Source organism: Lissotriton helveticus, chromosome 2_1, assembly GCF_964261635.1.
Source record: "Lissotriton helveticus chromosome 2_1, aLisHel1.1, whole genome shotgun sequence".
In the NCBI taxonomy this organism is placed as follows: Eukaryota; Metazoa; Chordata; class Amphibia; order Caudata; family Salamandridae; genus Lissotriton; species Lissotriton helveticus.
In genome coordinates this window covers 1849035206-1849058049 of record NC_136059.1, presented here as the reverse complement: position 1 = coordinate 1849058049, position 22844 = coordinate 1849035206, and the positions used below count along the sequence as shown (strand labels likewise).

The window sequence follows — 22844 nt, the reverse complement described above, 5'->3', positions numbered from 1 at the left end:
TCATTTAAACCCTGTTTATGAGTCCCTAGGCGGTATACCCACCTTTGTTCCTTTTCAAACAGTGTCTGTGGGATGTTTCTCCCAGTGCAGACTTGCTCGATGATGGTCCATTTCATATCGTCCAGCCAGGTTGGTGAGTGAGGGCTTTCTAAAAATCCAATAAGATTTCCCATGCTCAGTTTTTTCCTTCTTAAATGAAATAGTGACACTCTTTTGTTGTTTAGACTGTTTTCTGTGGAGCAATAAATTAAGGTGTTTGATGAGTAATCCAGGTGGGTCTTGACCTTGCGTGGACGCAATGTGGCTTTGGGGCAACATGTCCAGATGTCTGGCATGGGGAGCGTGTGATCACTGTGTATGCTGTGTAAGCTGTGTCCTTAATTAATATGTGTTCCCCACTTCATGTGGCACCTGACTTCATGTTGTTTTGTGAATACGCATACCCCTCTGGCCATATGTGCTTTATTGGGCTCAATTTCCCTGGATCATTGTGGTGTCGCTATGCCTTTCTATGGGATAGATCTGGGATTCCCTGCGCACACGTTTGCCAGATACGTGCCACCCCTCCTGTGATCTGCAAATCATTGACCTCAGGCCTGTACCTAAGAGCCTGCCTGACCATGTCGGGGGTTGACGTATAGTTCTTAACAGGCAAATTCGTCAAAAGAGATGCGATTGCATTTTTATACATGATTTTATCATTATTCATATTGACATCAACTTTCTCAATATTAACAATCCCTTTGTTTATATTGAAGTGCATTTTACTTACATTGAACACTTAACATTGTTTCAGGGGAAGCTCCATATGTAGTACAAAAAGTACATTTAAGTCCTCTCATAATGCCTGGACAGACTTGGGCGGTTCTAGTTATGTACATATCACATCCAAAAAGAGATTTCCTTCTCAGAGCTGAAACCAGGGAAACACTCAGTGAAGTTAGAAATATATATATAGACAATAAAAACACAGGTAAGACCAATTATTCTAGAGACAATAAATACTATAATCAGGCATTGCCCAGCTAAGCAAAATGAAATACTGTTTTGGTTAGCAAGGAAATCTATCAGAAGTGATGTTACCTGATTCTACCCCTTGGGATAAACACAGCGTTTTAATATGTGCCTATCAATGAAGATGGTACCAAATTTACCACAGTGTTAGTCATTGGGAAGCATATTCAGGACCATATATATGAGTACACACAGCATAATATCAATTATGGTGTTGCCGGAAGCATTGAAACAAATACAGGAAGAACACGGAGCTTCACCTGTAATAGATTTAGGAATACATGCAAAAGATACAAACCCAGATAATATCTAGCAAATGGGTTTTTTACACAAATACTAGCACCAGAATCATATTATTTAGCACCCTTCTGACTAGGTAGAATCCAATTTGGATTTACACAATACTTCGAGGCAATTCTCTGCAAGAATAATTGAACTGGTACAGTGCAATTTGAGTGTAGTTTCATATGGTGATCACATATACATAACAGATGATGACTTAAATTAACATTTACAACATATGGACAGAATAATCACAGTTCTTTCGGCAGCAGGCGACAAGCTCAATTAAAAAAAATCTAAAATGCGCTTTTGTCTAATGTACTATTTTTGGGATATGAATGGGTTTCCTGAATTTTAGCGAGACATATTTAGCACAATATCTTAAAATGGTGAATCCCCTTATCAATTGGTATTTACCAGGAAGGATTAGAAAATGAAGTTACAAAGACCATTGGAGAGTTAAAAAGAGATACACACTCACAATGGTACATTTACAAACACGAGACAATGCACTTGATTTAATATCACAATAATGGGATACACTTATATCCTATGCAACAAAGGGCAGACTGTACTCATTTCCTGCAAATCACATGTGTATACATTCAACTATAACTAGAGCACCCAGGCACCTTTTCAGACTTTCCCTGCCCATTCATATTACTTTCAAAACCTGCTGCATCACCTACCACAATAGCGGCACAAATTAAGCCTTTAATTTCTAAACTTGACAGGCTTACATCTTTAATACACTCGAAATGGCCACATAAAACGAACGGGCAAAGGCCTGATCAGCCACAAGGGATCACAGAAGTAGCCCCTAAATGCTCATCTTGTGTCCAGCCCTCTAAAGATGTATTAAATAATGCTCAAGTAACTATAGCCCCCGGGAATCCAGTTTTATCTCATCTGTCGCAAACAGGGAATAATTCTGTTCAATCCACAGCTCTATCCACTCCGGAGGTGGCAGGTTCTATTCTGACTCACCAACACTCTGTTGTTGGTAATAAATCCACTATTCCTCAAGTAAAAGATGTTGTAGGAAAATCTAATACCCCTTTAGTACCTCTTCCTACAAACAAGACTGAAGGTCCTAAGCCAAAGCAGGCACGTTTTAAGTCAATTAATCTACCACCAGAAGTATCCCCTTTTGTGGTCGTGCTGACAGCAGTTCCCCCGTTGAAGGAGGGAGCAAAAGAATCATTTGTTGAGCTAAGAAACAAATGTGCCCAATGGCTTCACTTACATAAACCTCTACCTAACAATATGAACGGTGAAATTCTTACTGTGCGTAGAGGGGACTGGGTGGGCAGAAGTAAGAAAACAATAGCAGGGGATGTAATTACAGTTAATTTTAGGGATATAGGGGCAGCTAGTTATATATGTAATGCACCCAACAGTGGTCCTGCGACTCAAATCAATCCACTTCCTTTGTCCTATTTTTTTCCGATGCCATTAAGACCAAATCCTCCTTGTCCCACTTTTCAAAGTAACAGAGGATCTGTGTATCCCCCGTATCATGCTACCAAACCCTGGCAGCAACCACCACACCCCTCTTTTTTTTTTCCACATTATGCTAATCTTCAGCAGCAGCCATTACATGCTCTATCTTTTCCCCCGCATCATGTTAATCCTCAATGGCAACAACCTCCCCATTTTCCACCACCTTTATTTTAGCATGCCCATCAGTGGCAGCAACCTTTTCAGCCCCTACAACCAGCTAAATCCCAGCGGCAACAAACTTGGCAGGACTTGCCCCTTCCCCAAGATCCCTTGTACTCACAATTTGCCCATCCTAATAGATATGCTGCGTTAGACGAGGTAGATTGACTCAGCTCTGCTGAAGCTTTGGATTTAAACATCTTTACGTCCTATTTAGATATGGAAAGTGTTTCTCCAGTCACACCTTTACCCGCACCTCCTGAATTCCCAATGGTGTCATCGCTAATACCCCTCTTGCATATAGAAAATAGGGATAGCCATGATGCATGTACACCTTCTGTTACTCCCAGATTAAGCCCAGATATCAATCTCCGGGAAGATGGTCCTATTCTATTACGTGTAATTCAGCCAGAGTCGACTATTGTTGGCGATTCTGGTAAACCAGCAGGGCTTTCTCTTGTCTCCTGGAACATTGCTGGCCTTGCCAGCAAACTAGGTACACCCTTCTGGACCAGTTTTATGGGGGAGGGATTGGACCTGATTTTGTTGCAGGAAACGTGGAGTCTGGACCTCATTAACATCGAAGGGTACGCATCCTACTGTCTTAAAGCCACCAAATCTAGCTCGGGCAGGGCTAAGGGGGGCCTTTTGATGCTTTTATCCACTAAGTTGTGTGATTGTACGGTCAAAAGCAGCACGACAGTTGGGACCCATAGTCAAGTCATAAGGGTGGAGTGCAGGAAGAGTATTGATTTAGTTGTAGTTAATTTCTACAACAATATCTTTGATGCCACCAGAGGAGATATTCTACCGCCTCTAGAAAGGGAAATTGCCAAGGCCTTGAGTATCTCGAAAAGAAAGGCCGAGGTTGTCTGGGCAGGGGATTTTAACTTGCAGCCCTGCCATTTGTCTAACGGGAACATCTGTGGCTTTGGAGCAGCTATGAGCAGTCAATGGGGGGGTTTGGGAGTGAGGGAGGATTCTGCTCACTTCCAACATTGCAGTTACGGTTCTACACTAAATAACATGCTAGTCACACTAGATATGACCCTGTTAAACTGTAACTTAAACAATCAGACAATAACATGTCCCACATTTACAGGCAGAGATGCAGGATCATTTATAGATCATATCCTTCTGTCTAGCAGTGGAGACTTTACTGATTTGTATGTAAATGAAGAAAGTCTCAGTGACCATAACAGCATTCGTGTTACCCTCCTAGGGCATGGTAGCTCGACAGTTTCGGGCGAAAAATGCTCAACTGACCTAGTACCTATAAGACCGAAGGGTCTTAGGATTAAATGGACTGGATCTAATTCTAAGGTTAAGCAGAAGGAGGTTCTTACTAGCTGTAAGAACCAAATTAGTTCCTGTCTAGATAATGACTGTGTTTCAGGCTGCTTATTAGCTCACTTTGTCTCCATGAACAGTATTATTGACGGTATTTTTACTAAGGCCCCGTCATCCAATAGTGGTTCGAAGCAGGGGTGGTTTGACAAGACCTGTATAGTCGCCCTCCGAGAACTAAAGAAAGCTTTAGGTACCAAACCACGCGATAAGAAGGATATACAATATTTTAGGGCTAGATATAAAATAGCACTTAATACTAGGAAAAGGGTATTACAGACTGAGGCGTGGGATAAGTTGAAGGAAGCAGCCGAGACCAAAAACTGCAAACTTTATTGGGAAACAATTAACAGCCCTTTTCTCAATAAAGAAGATGTTCCAGAATTAACATCTTATGTGGCATGCAGTGATTGGGTCAGTCACTTTTCAAAAATTTTTAATCCAGAAGGTTTATCCCCTGAGTCATTGTCATCTGAGTCTACCCCTTGGCTACCCCTCCCGCTGGGAATAACATTAGAAGAAAGCCATGAAGCAATTTCTATTAGCAAAGGAGGCAAGGCACCTGGCCCTGATGGGGTCCCGCTGGATTTATACAAAGATGAACCAGATCTGTGGGCTCCCATCCTGGCGAGGATATTTAATTGCGCGGCAGAAACTAATTTCCCGTCTACCTGGGGTCAATCGGTTATTATCCCTTTACATAAGAAAGGTAACAAATCAGAGGCCTCTAACTACCGACCAATTTCATTATTGGACGCCTCTGTAAAGGTAATGAGTAGGATTTTGCTCAAAAGGCTGGAAGATTGGGCAACTGATTTTAATATTTTAACCAGAGTCCAATATGGCTTTCGGAAAGGTTTGGGCACATTGGATCAATGTGTAAATTTGGACCTTTTAATCAATAAATATACTGTGGCCAAAAATGGCAACCTCTTTTTATGTTTTGCTGATTTGAGCAGCGCTTTTGATTTGGTTAACCATGCCATTCTTTGGGAGGTTTTGCTTGATGCAGGGGCTCCGAGGGAAATTGTTCATTTCTTAGCTAGACTTTATGAAAAACTCTCCTGTAAGGTCCGCTATGGCACCCTTGGCGAATGTACCCCGTTTTTCAAAGTGTCTCGGGGCATACGCCAGGGATGTGTTTTGGCCCCGCTTTTATTTTCCCTTTTTATTAATGATGTCGACTGTTCCTTGGTTGACATCCCAGCAGACGCCCCCCTGATTGGTGGTAAACCTGTCCCGTTGTTACTTTATGCGGATGACGCTGTTCTCTTATCCCGAACACAGATTGGCCTCCAGCGCCTAATTGATAATTTTATGCAGTTTATTCAAGTTAGGCGGCTCCGCGTGAACAAAACCAAGACGTATGTTATGTCATGCGGTCAGGCAGCTAAACAGTCAAAGCATACTTTTTTCCTGGATAAGGAAAAGTTGACTCATGTTAAGTCTTTTTGCTATCTAGGAATTACGTACAACAATAGCGGGTCTTGGACCTCGGAATTTGATTCTATCAGACTAAAAATGCTGCGGTCTACTAGCAGTATTTTTCGCTTTGCCTCTAAACTTGGCTCACGAAGCATTTTAGACATGATGAACATATACAATGTTTGTTGTGTCTCCTCTGCACTGTATGGGGCAGGTGTATGGGGCCACAGCGAGGGTATATCCCTGCAGAAGGAGGAAAATAAGTTTCTAAGGAGGTTGTTATGCGTCCCCCCTTCTGCCTCTGTTCAACTGATCCATGAAGAGGTCGGGGTCGAGTTTATTTCTGACTTAGCAGCAGTCCGGCCACTTTTATTGTGGCGTTCTATTTGGGCTAAGCCAGAGACTCGATTTACTCAGGATATTATTCTTGACTGTATAGGCTTGGACCACTCTTTACGCATACAGTGGTTGAGATACATTCACCGTTGGTATCTCCTTCTTTTTAATATCGATGTGTTCCGTGAGCCAGAAGAGGTTGTTTCTATCTCAAAAAAAGAAATTAAGACAACGTTTTTAAACTTTCGAAAGGCAGAGCGAGATAAAATTTCTGGTAATCTTATTACCGTGAAATTTTATAAAGATTTGAATTTATCTTCGGGGTTCCAACCCTATCTTGTGTTCGTGACCCGTCCCTCTCATCAGTATGTTTTAACACGTGTCAGATTGGGTATTGTCCACCATCTGGTTGCATTTCCAAACACAAGAACCAGTTCAGAGACATCCTGCCCGTGTGACAGTGTTTCTCGCCAGAGTAGTTGCCACTTTTTACTTTTCTGTAAATTTTTTCATTCTCTCAGGCTAAAATACCTTAAACCGATTTTTATTAAGTATAATATTTGTACTACAGAAACTGCACTGATATTTTTATCCTCATTAGAGAATGAGGAGATTTGCTTTTTTCTGGCTACTTTTATTTTGAAGTGTACAGCTGCCAGGAAAAGTATTGTATTATAATATTTCTTATACTTACCTGTCTGTACCTATGTTATACAGCTGCCAGGAATTGTATTATGCTGCTACTACCTTTTACATTCCTGTCTGTATATATATGTTTCTAAGTTTTATATCAATTTTTGTAACTAAGGTATTATTTTTACCTGTTTATGTCCACAGTATATTATGATTATTTAAATTGTTATGTACAGCTGCCAGGAAAGGCCTACTAAGTAGATCCTACTGATTTCCTGTCTGCTTATTCATGAATGTCTTGCATTTTTGTAACAGTATGTTGACCTAAAATGGCAAGATTAGTTTTTAATTGTTGCACTCCAGCCTTTGTACATCTTCCTACCCCCTTTCTTATAAGTGTTCATATGGTGATTTTAAATATTCTAATTATGTATCTTTTTGCTTGTATGATTTGTATGTACAAATCGAATAAAAGCTTTTTGAAATTGAAATTGAACTAGAGCACCCAGGCACCTTTTCAGACTTTCCCTGCCCATTCATATTACTTTCAAAACCTGCTGCATCACCTACCAGACAATGAAATCTTGAACATCACAATAACTGTGCCTTTGTTCTGTTCAAGATTTGGCATTGGCATTGGCATTGGCAGTTGTAATGAATTGTGTTCATATTCAAGTAATACCAAACATTTTTGAGATTTTGGTTGTTCACTTACCCTTAAAGATGTTAATTATGTGGCCTGTATAGCAAGATCTTGATTTTGATTATTAGGAATATTACTAATTAAGTACTGTTACTTGTTTCTTACCTCCAGCTTGTGTACAGGATAACTACCACCTGGGACAGCTTGCCAGTATTGCATTCACCAGTCACCATCAAATTTAAGCCGGCTGACAATGGTTTGCTGATGGAAGTGAGTGCTCCCTTTTTTGATGATCCCCAAGCTCCCCCTGGAGAACCCGGGAAGCCTTTCAATGGGCTCTGGGACTATGAGGGTGAGTTCACGTTCATCGTACCCAAGACTGTAGGTTGTAAGTCAGTAGAGAACCCTTCCGTGTTGTGCCCTACTTTAACCTCAGCTAGCAATACGACCTATTTAGTCATGTTAGAGCTTTACATTACCACCTGAATTATTACTGCTAGGCTAACAATAGTATTGAGAAATACATGTTTTACCACGCTGAGTTGCAAATGTTTGTTGAGTTTAAAATGTTACGTTGTTACTGAACACTTCCCCCACTTTACCTAAAACTTGGTGGCAGTCACCACTAGGTAGTTATAGTTAGGTCTGCTTTTCCAAGGGCAGAGAATTTTTTGGTTTGCTAATAACTTTGGCCCATGTTTGACAAATCTTTACACAATTTTCCCAAAAAATGTTCATCTACCTTAGCTTCTTCCTGATAAAGCTATTGGGGTGATCTGTCATGTAGGGGCTGAGAAAAATAGAGGATCCCAAACCGTAACATCCCCTTTCATTTTCCATTGAGCCAAAAACAGTTGAACAGAATTACATCATATTCAGCAAGAAGCTAGATGTTGGTCCAGAGATTGTGCTTTTTGTGCTTTGGTGTAACTCCCTTCAGTAGTTTGAGAAAAATTAAGGGTAAAATATAATTGTATATTTTGGCAGTTGGGCTCGCGAGAGTCTCAATGACTCTTGTGGGAGCGCCAATTTAAAAGTAGAGCATTCTAATTGCCCCAGGGAGCTTTATTTCCCTTGGGCCATCTTGCTCCTGCCAAAGTCAGATCACTCTGATTGGCTACCAGCAACATGAGAAAAATGTTGCTGGCAGTCATGACGGGATGTGGGGACTTACAGCCTGATTCATGTACGGGCCGTTTTGCGTGGCCCTAATAGCGAATCATAGCGACTCGCTATTGAGGACACGCAATGCTAAATAAATAGCGATTCCTACATGTTCTCAATTTGCGAGTAGAAATTTGCTACTCGCAAAAAAAGGAATAACTCCCCATTCATTCCTATGGGCCAAAAGGCCCATAGGAATGAATGGGGAGTATCCCTCATTTGCGAGTAGCAAATTTCTACTCGCAAATCAGATAGCGATTTTAAGGGTGCCAGGGGTGTCCAAAGGACACCCTGTAGCACCCCTAAAATGCACATTTGAACAGGTGTTGCGCACACACATGTCCAAAGGACATGTGTGTGTGCAACATGCAACTTAGAAAAATGCTTTTAAAAGCATTTTTCTGAGTTTTTGCTATTTACCGAGAGGTCTGACCTCTCGGTAAATAGCAGCCCAAAAGTGTAAAATCGCAATTTTTTTTTGTGTCATGAATAGCATTTGAGGAATCTCTATTAGAGATTCCTTAAATGCCATTCCTCGCAAATATGCGAATTCTTGAATAGCGATTTTTGCATTTGGGATTGTGAATACCAAATGCAAAAATCGCACTCGCAAAGGGCCAGATTCTCAGAATCTGGCCCTTTTGCGAGCGCTATTAGCTACATGAATCAGGCTGTATGTCCCCTGTCCTGACTTTGTAAAAAAAAAACGAAATGTTACATGGAGCATGGCAAGGATATCCTGACTCCTAGGACCTGGGGCCAAAAAGAAAAACAAAACATCAAAAGATACCGCAGAATAGGAAAGAAAATGGTGGCCGGGCTGCATATAATTATATTATGCTCCTGGGGAGCCTACCCCTTGTCCAAAAACAACTTTTATGGGGATGGGTGAAGAGCGCCCCCCTCCTCAAGCAATTAGAGGCCCCAGGGAGCCCACTCCTGGGGTGGATCTTGATATTTATGGGGAGGGGGGCATGAGGCTCCTCACCCATGCCTTGGGAGGCCCTGGGGAGCCCACCCCCAGGGCTGTCTTTCATTTTTATCGGGAGGGAATCCCATGGCCCCCCTCCTCGAGAGGCCATGGGGAACCCACCCAGGGAGCTGACATAGATTTCCATGGGGAGGGGGCTGCTCAGCCCCCCTCGCAGAGCCTGAAGAGGCCCCATGGAGCCCACCCCGGGTCCAAAAATGCTGAAAACAGGGAGAGCAGTACAAAAGGGGGTGGTGATAGACGGAGCATCTGAACCAATCAAACACTCACACCCAGTCAACAGATCTGGGTTTGATCCATCACCGTTCTTTAGCCCACTCTGCCACCCCAGTTCAGACATGGCCATATGCAAATCAGTCTGACCCTGTGCCTCATGGGAACAGTCCAACCCGAACTGCCAAGCCATGCCTTCCCTGGACCGGAAACAAGCTTCCTAGGACCGGTTTCTGGCATTACAGCCGCCTTCAGCCAACCTTGCTTGAATCCAGTGGCAAAGTGAGCAAGGGACTCACGTCTGAGCATAACCTGCCAACTTATGGCGAACAAAGCGGTACAAAAGGGGGTGGTGATGGACGGAGCATCTGAACCAATCAAACACTCACACCCAGTCAACAGATCTGGGTTTGATCCATCACCGTTCTTTAGCCCACTCTGCCACCCCAGTTCAGACATGGCCATATGCAAATCAGTCTGACCCTGTGCCTCATGGGAACAGTCCAGCCCGAACTGCCAAGCCATGCCTTCCCTGGACCGGAAACAAGCTTCCTAGGACCGGTTTCTGGCATTACAGCCGTCTTCAGCCAGGCTTGCTTGAATCCAGTGGCAAAGTGAGCAAGGGACTCACGTCTGAGCATACCCTGCCAACTTATGGCGAACAAAGCGGTACAAAAGGGGGTGGTGATGGACGGAGTATCTGAACCAATCAAACACTCACACCCAGTCAACAGATCTGGGTTTGATCCATCACCGTTCTTTAGCCACTCTGCCACCCCAGTTCAGACATGGCCACATGCAAATCAGTCTGACCCTGTGCCTCATGGGAACAGTCCAGGCCTAACTGCCAAGCCATGCCTTCCCTGGACCGGAAACAAGCTTCCTAGGACCGGTTTCTGGCATTACAGCCGTCTTCAGCCAGGCTTGCTTGAATCCAGTAGCAAAGTGAGCAAGGGACTCACTTCTGAGCATACCCTGCCAACTTATGGCGAACAAAGCGGTACAAAAGGGGGTGGTGATGGACAGAGCATCTGAACCAATCAAACACTCACACCCAGTCAACAGATCTGGGTTTGATCCATCACCGTTCTTTAGCCCACTCTGCCACCCCAGTTCAGATATGGCCATATGCAAATCAGTCTGACCCTGTGCCTCATGGGAACAGTCCAGCCCGAACTGCCAAGCCATGCCTTCCCTGGACCGGAAACAAGCTTCCTAGGACCGGTTTCTGGCATTACAGCCGTCTTCAGCCAGGCTTGCTTGAATCTAGTGGCAAAGTGATCAAGGGACTCACGTCTGAGCATACCCTGCCAACTTATGGCAAACAAAGCGGTACAAAAGGGGGTGGTGATGGACGGAGCATCTGAACCAATCAAACACTCACACCCAGTCAACAGATCTGGGTTTGATCCATCACCGTTCTTTAGCCCACTCTGCCACCCCAGATCAGACATGGCCATATGCAAATCAGTCAGACCCTGTGCCTCATGGGAACAGTCCAGCCCGATCTGCCAAGCCATGCCTTCCCTGGACTGGAAACCAGCTTCCTAGGACTGGTTTCTGGCATTACAGCCATCTTCAGCCAGGCTTGCTTGAATCCAGTGGCAAAGTGAGCAAGGTACTCACGTCTGAGCATACCCTGCCAACTTATGGCGAACAAAGCGGTACAAAAGGGGGTGGTAATGGACAGAGCATCTGAACCAATCAAACACTCACACCCAGTCAACAGATCTGGGTTTGATCCATCACCGTTCTTTAGCCCACTCTGCCACCCCAGTTCAGATATGGCCATATGCAAATCAGTCTGACCCTGTGCCTCATGGGAACAGTCCAGCCCGAACTGCCAAGCCATGCCTTCCCTGGACCGGAAACAAGCTTCCTAGGACCGGTTTCTGGCATTACAGCCGTCTTCAGCCAGGCTTGCTTGAATCTAGTGGCAAAGTGATCAAGGGACTCACGTCTGAGCATACCCTGCCAACTTATGGCAAACAAAGCGGTACAAAAGGGGGTGGTGATGGACGGAGCATCTGAACCAATCAAACACTCACACCCAGTCAACAGATCTGGGTTTGATCCATCACCGTTCTTTAGCCCACTCTGCCACCCCAGTTCAGACATGGCCATATGCAAATCAGTCTGACCCTGTGCCTCATGGGAACAGTCCAGCCCGAACTGCCAAGCCATGCCTTCCCTGGACCGGAAACAAGCTTCCTAGGACCGGTTTCTGGCATTACAGCCGTCTTCAGCCAGGCTTGCTTGAATCCAGTGGCAAAGTGAGCAAGGGACTCACGTCTGAGCATACCCTGCCAACTTATGGCGAACAAAGCGGTACAAAAGGGGGTGGTGATGGACGGAGTATCTGAACCAATCAAACACTCACACCCAGTCAACAGATCTGGGTTTGATCCATCACCGTTCTTTAGCCACTCTGCCACCCCAGTTCAGACATGGCCACATGCAAATCAGTCTGACCCTGTGCCTCATGGGAACAGTCCAGGCCTAACTGCCAAGCCATGCCTTCCCTGGACCGGAAACAAGCTTCCTAGGACCGGTTTCTGGCATTACAGCCGTCTTCAGCCAGGCTTGCTTGAATCCAGTAGCAAAGTGAGCAAGGGACTCACTTCTGAGCATACCCTGCCAACTTATGGCGAACAAAGCGGTACAAAAGGGGGTGGTGATGGACGGAGCATCTGAACCAATCAAACACTCACACCCAGTCAACAGATCTGGGTTTGATCCATCACCGTTCTTTAGCCCACTCTGCCACCCCAGATCAGACATGGCCATATGCAAATCAGTCTGACCCTGTGCCTCATGGGAACAGTCCAGCCCGAACTGCCAAGCCATGCCTTCCCTGGACGGGAAACCAGCTTCCTAGGACTGGTTTCTGGCATTACAGCCATCTTCAGCCAGGCTTGCTTGAATCCAGTGGCAAAGTGAGCAAGGTACTCACGTCTGAGCATACCCTGCCAACTTATGGCGAACAAAGCGGTACAAAAGGGGGTGGTGATGGACAGAGCATCTGAACCAATCAAACACTCACACCCAGTCAACAGATTTGGGTTTGATCCATCACCGTTCTTTAGCCGACTCTGCCACCCCAGTTCAGATATGGCCATATGCAAATCAGTCTGACCCTGTGCCTCATGGGAACAGTCCAGCCCGAACTGCCAAGCCATGCCTTCCCTGGACCGGAAACAAGCTTCCTAGGACCGGTTTCTGGCATTACAGCCGTCTTCAGCCAGGCTTGCTTGAATCTAGTGGCAAAGTGATCAAGGGACTCACGTCTGAGCATACCCTGCCAACTTATGGCGAACAAAGCGGTACAAAAGGGGGTGGTGATGGACAGAGCATCTGAACCAATCAAACACTCACACCCAGTCAACAGATCTGGGTTTGATCCATCACCGTTCTTTAGCCCACTCTGCCACCCCAGTTCAGACATGGCCATATGCAAATCAGTCTGACCCTGTGCCTCATGGGAACAGTGCAGCCCGAACTGCCAAGCCAGCCCCCCTCGCAGAGCCTGAAGAGGCCCCATGGAGCCCACCCCGGGTCCAAAAATGCTGAAAACGGGGAGAGAGCTGCGTGGTCCCTCTATCGGAGCCATTATTAGCCCCAGGGTCGGCTCAGCAGCTATGTCCTGGCTGGGGTGACCACCCCGAGACATAGCAGTTTCCCTGCCCACAGCGGTGCAAGAAGGGAAAACTTTGTTGGCTCTCGCTTGGCGGGAGCATTTTTAAATCTCCCGCCAAGCGGGGGTAAACATTAAGTCTGCTCCCTGCTTGCTCGAAGGCAAACAGATCTAAATATTACTCCCACCTGCAGAGAGCAGCATTATTAGCTGCTCCCTGCAGATGAGAGCAATGCCAGCTCCTGCTGGATGTGGTGAGCCGGCTAGAGCTGCAGAAGATATGGTCGGTGTCCTAGGGGGGCACCATGGCACCCACCTTCAAGGTGCCGGGCAATGGGGTCTCTGGGGCCGAAATTGAACTGGGGAGGCGTGCTCGTAACTATTTTTCCCTGAGGATGGTGTCCTCAGGGAAGGAATTGGGCGGTGTAGAGCAGCCACATGTCCCCCTCCCCCTTTAAGTTGGCAGTGCCCCGTGGGATAGTGTCCTTAGAGCATAAATCCGCCTGGGGAGGAGGGCCACGTGCCACCTCCACCTAATAATAACTCCAAGCCACAGAGGATGGGGTCTCATGGCCAAAACCGGCCCAGGAATGGAGGCCATGTGCCCCCCTGTTGCAAGGTTCAACAGAACCCGCGCACAGTCTCCATTTTTAGCTTTCCATTTTAACTTTTTCTAATGGTGACATTTGCATGCTTTGCATCTACACAACATTGTACCTAGAAATGATTGTGCAAGCAGCACATTTATTAGTAAGCATATTATCATGTTGCCAGAACACTCTGTCCATGGCTAAGAACATTGAATGCAATGCCCCTGTGTTTAGTTGTCTGGTTGGAGACAGGTCTAAGACTCCAGACCAGCCTCAGCTCTGCACCTTTAACACAGTGCAATTAGAACAGTGCTTTTATTGTATAAACTGCCTTTGAGCCAAATTTATTCAAAAAGGGGGGTGGTGATGGACAGAGTATCTGAATTAAGCAGAACACTCCTACCCAGTCAAAAGGTCAGGGCTTGATCCAACACCGTTTTTTAGCTCACTGCACCATCCCAGTTCAGAACCTGGCTACATGCAAATTAGTCTGACCCTGGCCCAGTGCATCATGGGAACAGGGCAGACCAAACTACCAAGCCAATTCTTTACTGGTAAGGAAACAAGCTTCCGGGGACCGGTTTCTGGCATTACAGCCGTCTTCGGCCCGGCTTGCTTGAATCCTGATGGTGCAGTGAGCAAGGGACTCACATCTGAGCATACCCTTCCACACTTGTGGTGGCCAAAACGATTCAAAAAGGGGGTGGTGATGGACAGAGTATCTGAATTAAGCAGAACACTCCTACCCAGTCAAAAGATCAGGGCTTGATCCAACACCGTTTTTTAGCTCACTGCACCATCCCAGTTCAGAACCTGGCTACATGCAAATTAGTCTGACCCTGGCCCAGTGCATCATGGGAACAGGGCAGACCAAACTACCAAGCCAATTCTTTACTGGTAAGGAAACAAGCTTCCGGGGACCGGTTTCTGGCATTACAGCCGTCTTCGGCCCGGCTTGCTTGAATCCTGATGGTGCAGTGAGCAAGGGACTCACATCTGAGCATACCCTTCCACACTTGTGGTGGCCAAAACGATTCAAAAAGGGGGTGGTGATGGACAGAGTATCTGCATTAAGCAGAACACTCCTACCCAGTCAAAAGATCAGGGCTTGATCCAACACCGTTTTTTAGCTCACTGCACCATCCCAGTTCAGAACCTGGCTACATGCAAATTAGTCTGACCCTGGCCCAGTGTATCATGGGAACAGGGCAGACCAAACTACCAAGCCAATTCTTTACTGGTAAGGAAACAAGCTTCCGGGGACCGGTTTCTGGCATTACAGCCGTCTTCGGCCCGGCTTGCTTGAATCCTGATGGTGCAGTGAGCAAGGGACTCACATCTGAGCATACCCTTCCACACTTGTGGTGGCCAAAACGATTCAAAAAGGGGGGTGGTGATGGACAGAGTATCTGAATTAAGCAGAACACTCCTACCCAGTCAAAAGATCAGGGCTTGATCCAACACCGTTTTTTAGCTCACTGCACCATCCCAGTTCAGAACCTGGCTACATGCAAATTAGTTTGACCCTGGCCCAGTGCATCATGGGAACAGGGCAGACCAAACTACCAAGCCAATTCTTTACTGGTAAGGAAACAAGCTTCCGGGGACCGGTTTCTGGCATTACAGCCGTCTTCGGCCCGGCTTGCTTGAATCCTGATGGTGCAGTGAGCAAGGGACTCACATCTGAGCATACCCTTCCACACTTGTGGTGGCCAAAACGATTCAAAAAGGGGGGTGGTGATGGACAGAGTATCTGAATTAAGCAGAACACTCCTACCCAGTCAAAAGATCAGGGCTTGATCCAACACCGTTTGTAGCTCACTGCACCATCCCAGTTCAGAACCTGGCTACATGCAAATTAGTCTGACCCTGGCCCAGTGCATCATGGGAACGGGGCAGACCAAACTACCAAGCCAATTCTTTACTGGTAAGGAAACAAGCTTCCGGGGACCGGTTTCTGGCATTACAGCCGTCTTCGGCCCGGCTTGCTTGAATCCTGATGGTGCAGTGAGAAAGGGACTCACATCTGAGCATACCCTTCCACACTTGTGGTGGCCAAAACGATTCAGCCCTACTGACGCTAACCTTCATCCTGCAGAGGACGATAGTCTGCTGGGCTATTCCAAGATATCTTGCAGAAGGTACTCCCATTATGCCCTCAAGTTCAAGTTTCAAGTTTATTTTTTATTTGCATAGTTACTTAAAACCATTGCAATAAATAACAACAGCAATAAAACATTAAGAACATATGAAATACTATGTTACACCTTTGATAAGATAAAATCTTTCTCATGTATTAGAATAAAACTTTTCTCATTTACTGTGTCCAATAGGAGCTACTTAAACATAAATTATTGTTATCATGCTGAGATAAACCATAAATTTCAGTTTTTCACAGAGAAAAGTGCTGGGTGCAAAGGACAATACTGAAAGTCAGGGGGGATCTGGTTAACCCCTTCCCTGCCATGTCTTCCCCACCGCCCCGTGCCATGGCCTTTTTTGGCTTTTTGGGGTATTTTGCTCTTATGCCCCATAACATTTATCCACATAAGGTATCCTTTTCTTCCAACATGCTGAGTATTCTAAACCCTGGGTTTGCAGATTCCCCTGGAGAAATTAGGCAAAATACAGCAAAGGTTTGGGTTTTTTGGGAAATATGCAAAAAAAGTGCTGCAGAAGAAAGTGTCTGTTTATTTCCCTGCAAATGGTATCAATGAAAGGTTCAGATTGCTAAAATCATCATCTCCCAGCCTTCAGAAACAGTACAACTTTTGAAGCACACATACATTTTCTACACAGTTTTGGCATTTTACTGGGACTTAGACTATTTTTCCTATTTTTGTGCTTCCAACCCCCTTCCAGTTAGTGTTTGATTTATGCATGAAACCAATAATGGATCCTGGAAAGCTATGCATTTCTGAAACGTAGACATAATTCTGAATTCAGCAAGAGGTCATTTGTGTAGATCCTTCAAGCTTTTCTTATAGAAAGGAACAGTTAAAATAAAAGAATATTGAAATTTAGTTGAAAAAACAGCCATTTGTGCTTTGACTTGTGATTTCTAACTATGGCAAAGTTTTTAAAGCTATATATCGTTATGTCCGCGGGTCACTTCTGGTTGCAGGGAAATATGAGGCTTGTAGGCTCACCAAGAACCCGCGGTACCGAGAGCCAATAACTGAATTGCACCTTTCATTGTGTACTGGGTATACAGTAATTCATTTGGTAAAATATAAAGAGTGGAAAATAGATATCATGGAAACTTACGTATATCTGAAATGGGAGCAATTTATGGAGTTTAGAAGAAGTGGTTATTTGTGTATCTCTGTATTTCTGGGTATCCATATTAGCATGTGAATTAAACGGTATTGCTCAAAATGACTTCTTTTTTACACATTGTCTTACATTTAAAAAGCAGAAATGCTTAGAAAGACAAAGGGTAATTACACTTGTTCTACTATTCTGTGTTCCCCTAAATCTCCAAATAAATATTATACCTCACTTTTGTGGGTAGTCCTAGTGTCTGCTGCATGAAATGGCCCAAAGTTCAACATGGACAGATCACATCTTTCCTCTGAAAACTCACCCTTTTTTCCCAATGTGCCTAGCTGTGGATTCCCTACTTGGGGATTGCCCTCCTGCGGCAATCCACAAGCAGGGATCGAATAGGGAAAGGCACCATTCGAAAGGGGCAATTCTCCTCTTTCCAACAATACCTCTGCTGTGTGTTTTGGTGCTCAAGGGGCTGAGATAGCCTCACGAGCACCGAAGCAGTAAAATTGAAACAATCTGTTCTGCTCATTTCAGTTTCACTTTCAATGTAATGACGTCAACAAGCTGTGTGCGCAATCGTCATTACATTGCAAAAAAAATGCTTTGGGAGGTTCCCCACTTCCAGAGGCAAAAAAATAAGGAAATCCCTCTCCTGTTTGCTACAGCCACAGACGTAATCATTACATCCATGGCAGCGAAGGGGTTAAAAGCAGCTAAACACAAGGTAAGAGTCAGAAACCCTTTCCTGTCTTGGGTTTAGGACCCATGTGCAAGAAGTGCGGGAGGTTATAGCGGTGGTATGTGCAAAAAAACTACAATTGGGTAGGTCTTGGTCGGGGGCTGCTTTGCCTGGAGTGGGCTTGAGTTCAATACCCATGTGCAAGAGGTGCGATGGATCAGAAGGTGCAAAAGAACTGGTCTTAATCTTAGTAAGGCTGCTGTGCCTCAAGTGATGGCTGGCGACCCTCTCCAATGTCCCAGATCCAAGCAAAGAGCTCTTGATAGTGTAGTAGTATAAGACAGGAGTATAAGTATCATCATAATCACACAGTAATGTTATAATGGTTGAACTGTTTATCTTTTTCACTATTCTTGTGATGCTGGTTACAATGATTTGTTTCATCCCTCTAATACTTGCCCCCTAATATTTGCAGTTCACGCTTTCTGTACAAGAATATGATTGTTTCATAAATGTTTGAAAACCTATTTTCATCTTTCTTCTGTTTACTTCGGGCATGCAAAAGTAAAAAATGAAAGGGTTGATCTGTTTCCACAATTTCCTTGGAGAATTAAAGTGGTCATGTTTTGAGTTTGCAGATACCATCTGGTCACTGGTAAGGTTGGGGGTTCAGATGGGGCACTGTGAGCTAGCTAGAAATTGGGCCAACATACTCTGATATGTGAGGACTGAGTTTCCATATTCTGACAGTTATGTTGTCTGGATATACAGCGCTACTTAATTTGTAGGAACCGTATGACACCACTCCAACTTTAAAATGGTGCCGGGTGCTGGGGGATTGGGCTCTAATGCTGAAATTGGCCTGGGGTTGTAGACTGCGTGCCCCCTCCCTATCTAACTGGCTCCGGCCCCTTGGGTCCCTGGAGCAACCATTGGCCCAGGGAGGACAGGGCCACACACTCCCCCTCCCCATAAAAATGCTGCCGGTCCTTGGGGATGGGGCCCTGTGGCTGAAATTGGCCGGGGAGGGGAGCTGCGCGCTCCCATCCCTCTGAAAAGTGTGCAAGGCCTCAGTGGATGGGCTCCTCAAGCCAAAAACAGCACCAGGATGGAGGAAGCTTGACGCCTTCCCCATAAAAATTACGCTGAACCTTGGGAGATGGGGTTCCCAGGGCCAAAATAGTCCATGTGAATGGGTGACAAGCACCCCCTCCCCTTTATTTAAAAAGAGTGGCCCTGAAGGATGGGGTCTTCAGGGCCTAACAAGGCTTAGGGAGGGGGCCACATGCCCCCTCCACTTCAATTAAAGAAGTGGCTCGGGGGAAGGGGTCTACAATGCCAATAATGGCTCAGGAAGGGGGCTATGCGACCCACCTTGACTTAAAATTACAATTAAAATGGCTCTGGCGGACGGAGTTCCCAGGGCTAGGCCCTATGGCCAACCTCCTACAGCACACGGCCAATGGCTGTGTGAAGCGTGGGGTTGGCTGTATGGGGGGTGTTGGCTGGCTCTGTAGCCAACACTCCACCATGCATGGCCGAAGGAGGTGTGCGCCAGGGGGTTGCATTTACGTATGGTAATTTAGTATTACTTTACGTAAAAAAAGCTTGAAATTCACTGGAAAAAACAAAGATAAAAGTAACGTTATGGGTAGGTGTGACAAAAGGATCTGTTTTTCATTTTAGTTAGGTGAATTTGTCTGTAACAACATTAACGTTTTAACCCCCAAAAAACACAGAAATTCAGCAGTTATTCTTAGTAGTGCAAACTATAACTTGCGCCGCCACCGTGTACTGCTTGATGCATGGCAGGCGCGGGTGATGTCATCAGTGATGTAATTTGCGATGTCATCAGTGATGTCATAAACGATGTGATAGAACATGTCATGAGTGATATATGTGAGGTCAATTGCAGTTCACGGCAGGGGTGCAAGTTATAGTTAGCACTACTTCAATTGGTGAATTTCTGTGGGTTTTTTGTTCAAAACATTAATGTTGTCAGTGACAAATCCACCTAACTAGAACGTTACTTTAGGTTTATTTTTTTAGTGAATATATACACACACACATATATCTATAATATATATATAAATATATATATATATATATATATAAATTGGAAGGCACTCTGACACCGCTTACAGGTACACCCTTTACCATTAAAGGGTGTGCCTGTAAGCGGTGTCAGAGTGCCTTCCAATTTGTGGGGACACATTGGAGCTGAAATGTTTAGGCGGCGGTCCAAGCCGTCGGAAGTAGCACCGCCCCGTCCGGGGGAGCCATGGTTTCCGAATCAACTTCGGACCTCTTTGTGGACACCGCTATGGATAAGAGTGGGCATGCACATCGAGGCCCATCCAGGGCTTGAAATCGGCAGCAGTCAATTAGCGAGCATCTGATAAATTCAGTGTGGACTACGTGGCCCAGCATTCCTCACTCCGCACGTGACGAACATTCTAATTAGGGTGCTTAGAACGATGGAGTGGCTCATACAGAGCGGACCATTTGAACTTAATGTCCGGTCCACAAACACGCAACGCCAGCTCATCCTGCCTCTGAGGAAGAAGTTCGGAATACTTCGAAACGCGTCAGGCCTTTGAATGCGCTGGACTGGGGAAGCAATCGATGTTCATTTCTCCTTGTACCATTAAAGGGTGTGCCTGTAAGCGGTGTCAGAGTGCCTTCCAATTTGTGGGGACACATTGGAGCTGAAATATATATATATGTATATATACATATATATATATATTTATTTATTTAGAACAAATGTTGCTATTTCACTTTATATTATTTGCTTTTCATTTAAAAGAATAAAAAAATATCTCGGTAGGTGACTTCCAATTTCAGCAGCTGTCATGTTGACTTTACAATCAATTAATGAGCATCAATTCACAGTGATGCATCTCATATTCCCTTGCCATTTGATCTATGCCCCTTGTCCATGGGGACTCGCACAAAATGCCACCATTTATAAAGCAATTTCCTTCTATACATTGTATTCAAGAATTTACACCAGTCCTATTCCCCGGGATTTCTTCCTCTTCATAAAACCTACCATGCCCCTTTCTCGTCATTTCCTGCATCTATTATTACACTTGAGATTTGTAGTTTATTCCGTGCAGTCTTTCTTGTAACTAGAATTAATGATTTAGAAGCAATACCTATAATTACAATTTATGTGCCCATAATTACACTCTTTCAGCATTTTGATGTCATTTATCAGTGCCCCATTGCAACTATTCTAATGTAGGTTTATTTATGTTTTCAGTTGTGGAATCATTTTTTCTCAATAGTAAGACCACCGAGTACCTGGAAGTAGAACTTTGCCCGTAAGTATTCCCCGTGTATTTGCATTGATTGCTGATCTCTCCACTTCATGGAAATAGCTAATGCAGGGATAGAGGGATACGCCTTTCACAATATTCTGTAATTTGCAACAGAGGGAAGCAATTTTGCATCACTGCTGTTCAATTTTGAACTGACTTTTGCACCAATCAACAAGGTCAAAAACAACATATTTCACCAACTAACCACGTCAAAAACACACGTTGCACCCTGTAATCATTGGTAAATTGGTACATTTTATTGTATGCTTAGTTAAAAAAAACATTGCATAAAATACACTGAAAAAAGTATGAGAATGTGGATGATTTCATTTTATCGTTTCTCGAACTTTAATACTTTTTTCAGTGTATTTTATGCAATGGTTTTTATTAACTATGCATACAATAACATTTACCAATTTACCAACTGTAATCAGTGTAAATGTAAACACAAACAAGAAATGTAGCGGCTATTTCAGTTTTTAGAAACGACCTAATTACTAGGAAAATGAAAGCTAAGCGCCAGGAGAAGTTCTCGAGTTACTAAATTAAGAAAGGACGGAGTGCAGAAATCTAAAAAAAAGTAGGTTGCCAACACCACATGGGAGCATCATGTGGGATAACGGTATTGCAATTTACCAGTCTCACGAATTTTTCATTAGGGTAATTTGCAGGCAGTATGCAAGAGGACCGGATTACAGACATTGAAATATATATGGAGGGACCCTTCTTATATAGTGTAATTTATTCCTCGTGCTTGATCCCATTGGTGTCTCTTCCCCACAAGTGAATGGTGATGTTGCAGCCTTATACTCAATCCTTATCTGTGCTCGCCCTAAAGTTGGAAGCCAATACGATTTCATAAACGAACTATGTCGGGCTCTAAAAGTGCTGTGTCAGACAATGAAAAGCACATCTTTATTCGGAATATGCTGACACAAACATTGAAACTGTTATCTAACGGGAGAGTTTTTAGTAAATGGGAGGGTTGGAATTATCACCGTTATTTCGAATAAATTGCTCCATTTATTAAGAACACAGATGTCCATGTACCCGAAGCCCGCCTGATTTTTGTAACTGCACTCTACTTTCCAGCCGGGTTGGAATTATCACCGGCTTTGGGATTTACGGGTCCCTGCACCATTCCACAAAGCCCTGAAGAAGTCGTGGGAATATCCTCCTAGACGAAACATGTGTTGGCTGGTTGTTTTGGCTGGTTGCTTTTCAACGCGATAAGAATAAAAGAATCAAGAAACAACTCTTCTGTGAACTTTAATGCGATTATTTTCAAATGGACTTACGTTTATGAATTCTCATATATACACTTATATACGGGTGCCCAGGATTCTGGTGTACAAACATTGAAACTACTAGAAGGGTGTGCTGTACTTACAAACTTGAGTATGTCTTACATTGATATGTACAATACAGTGGAAGAACTGTATTCAGTGCGTGACCACATTTGGATTTTAAATCATCAAAGGTAGTGATGGGCAGAAATTAATAGCGGAAGAAACAGAATCCGTTATAGACCAATGCATTCCACTCCATCCCAGGGAGTGCAAGTTCTCATGGATTTGAGAAATGAAAGATTTACTGCTTGAACAATGAATCTCGGCCTTTCAATTCCTTCGG

At 44.4% G+C, this 22844-nt stretch overlaps 1 protein-coding gene across 1 annotated transcript in view; it reads left to right on the top strand.

The window, feature by feature from the left end:
* Positions 1-22844, top strand: part of LOC144818904 (UPF0462 protein C4orf33 homolog) — a 125398-nt gene that overhangs the window by 34226 nt on the left and 68328 nt on the right. Inside the window, exons 3-4 of the mRNA XM_078676766.1 lie at positions 7514-7694; positions 21155-21215. Coding sequence (XP_078532892.1) covers positions 7514-7694; positions 21155-21215 — 242 coding nt within the window. The remainder of the gene's footprint in view (positions 1-7513; positions 7695-21154; positions 21216-22844) is intronic.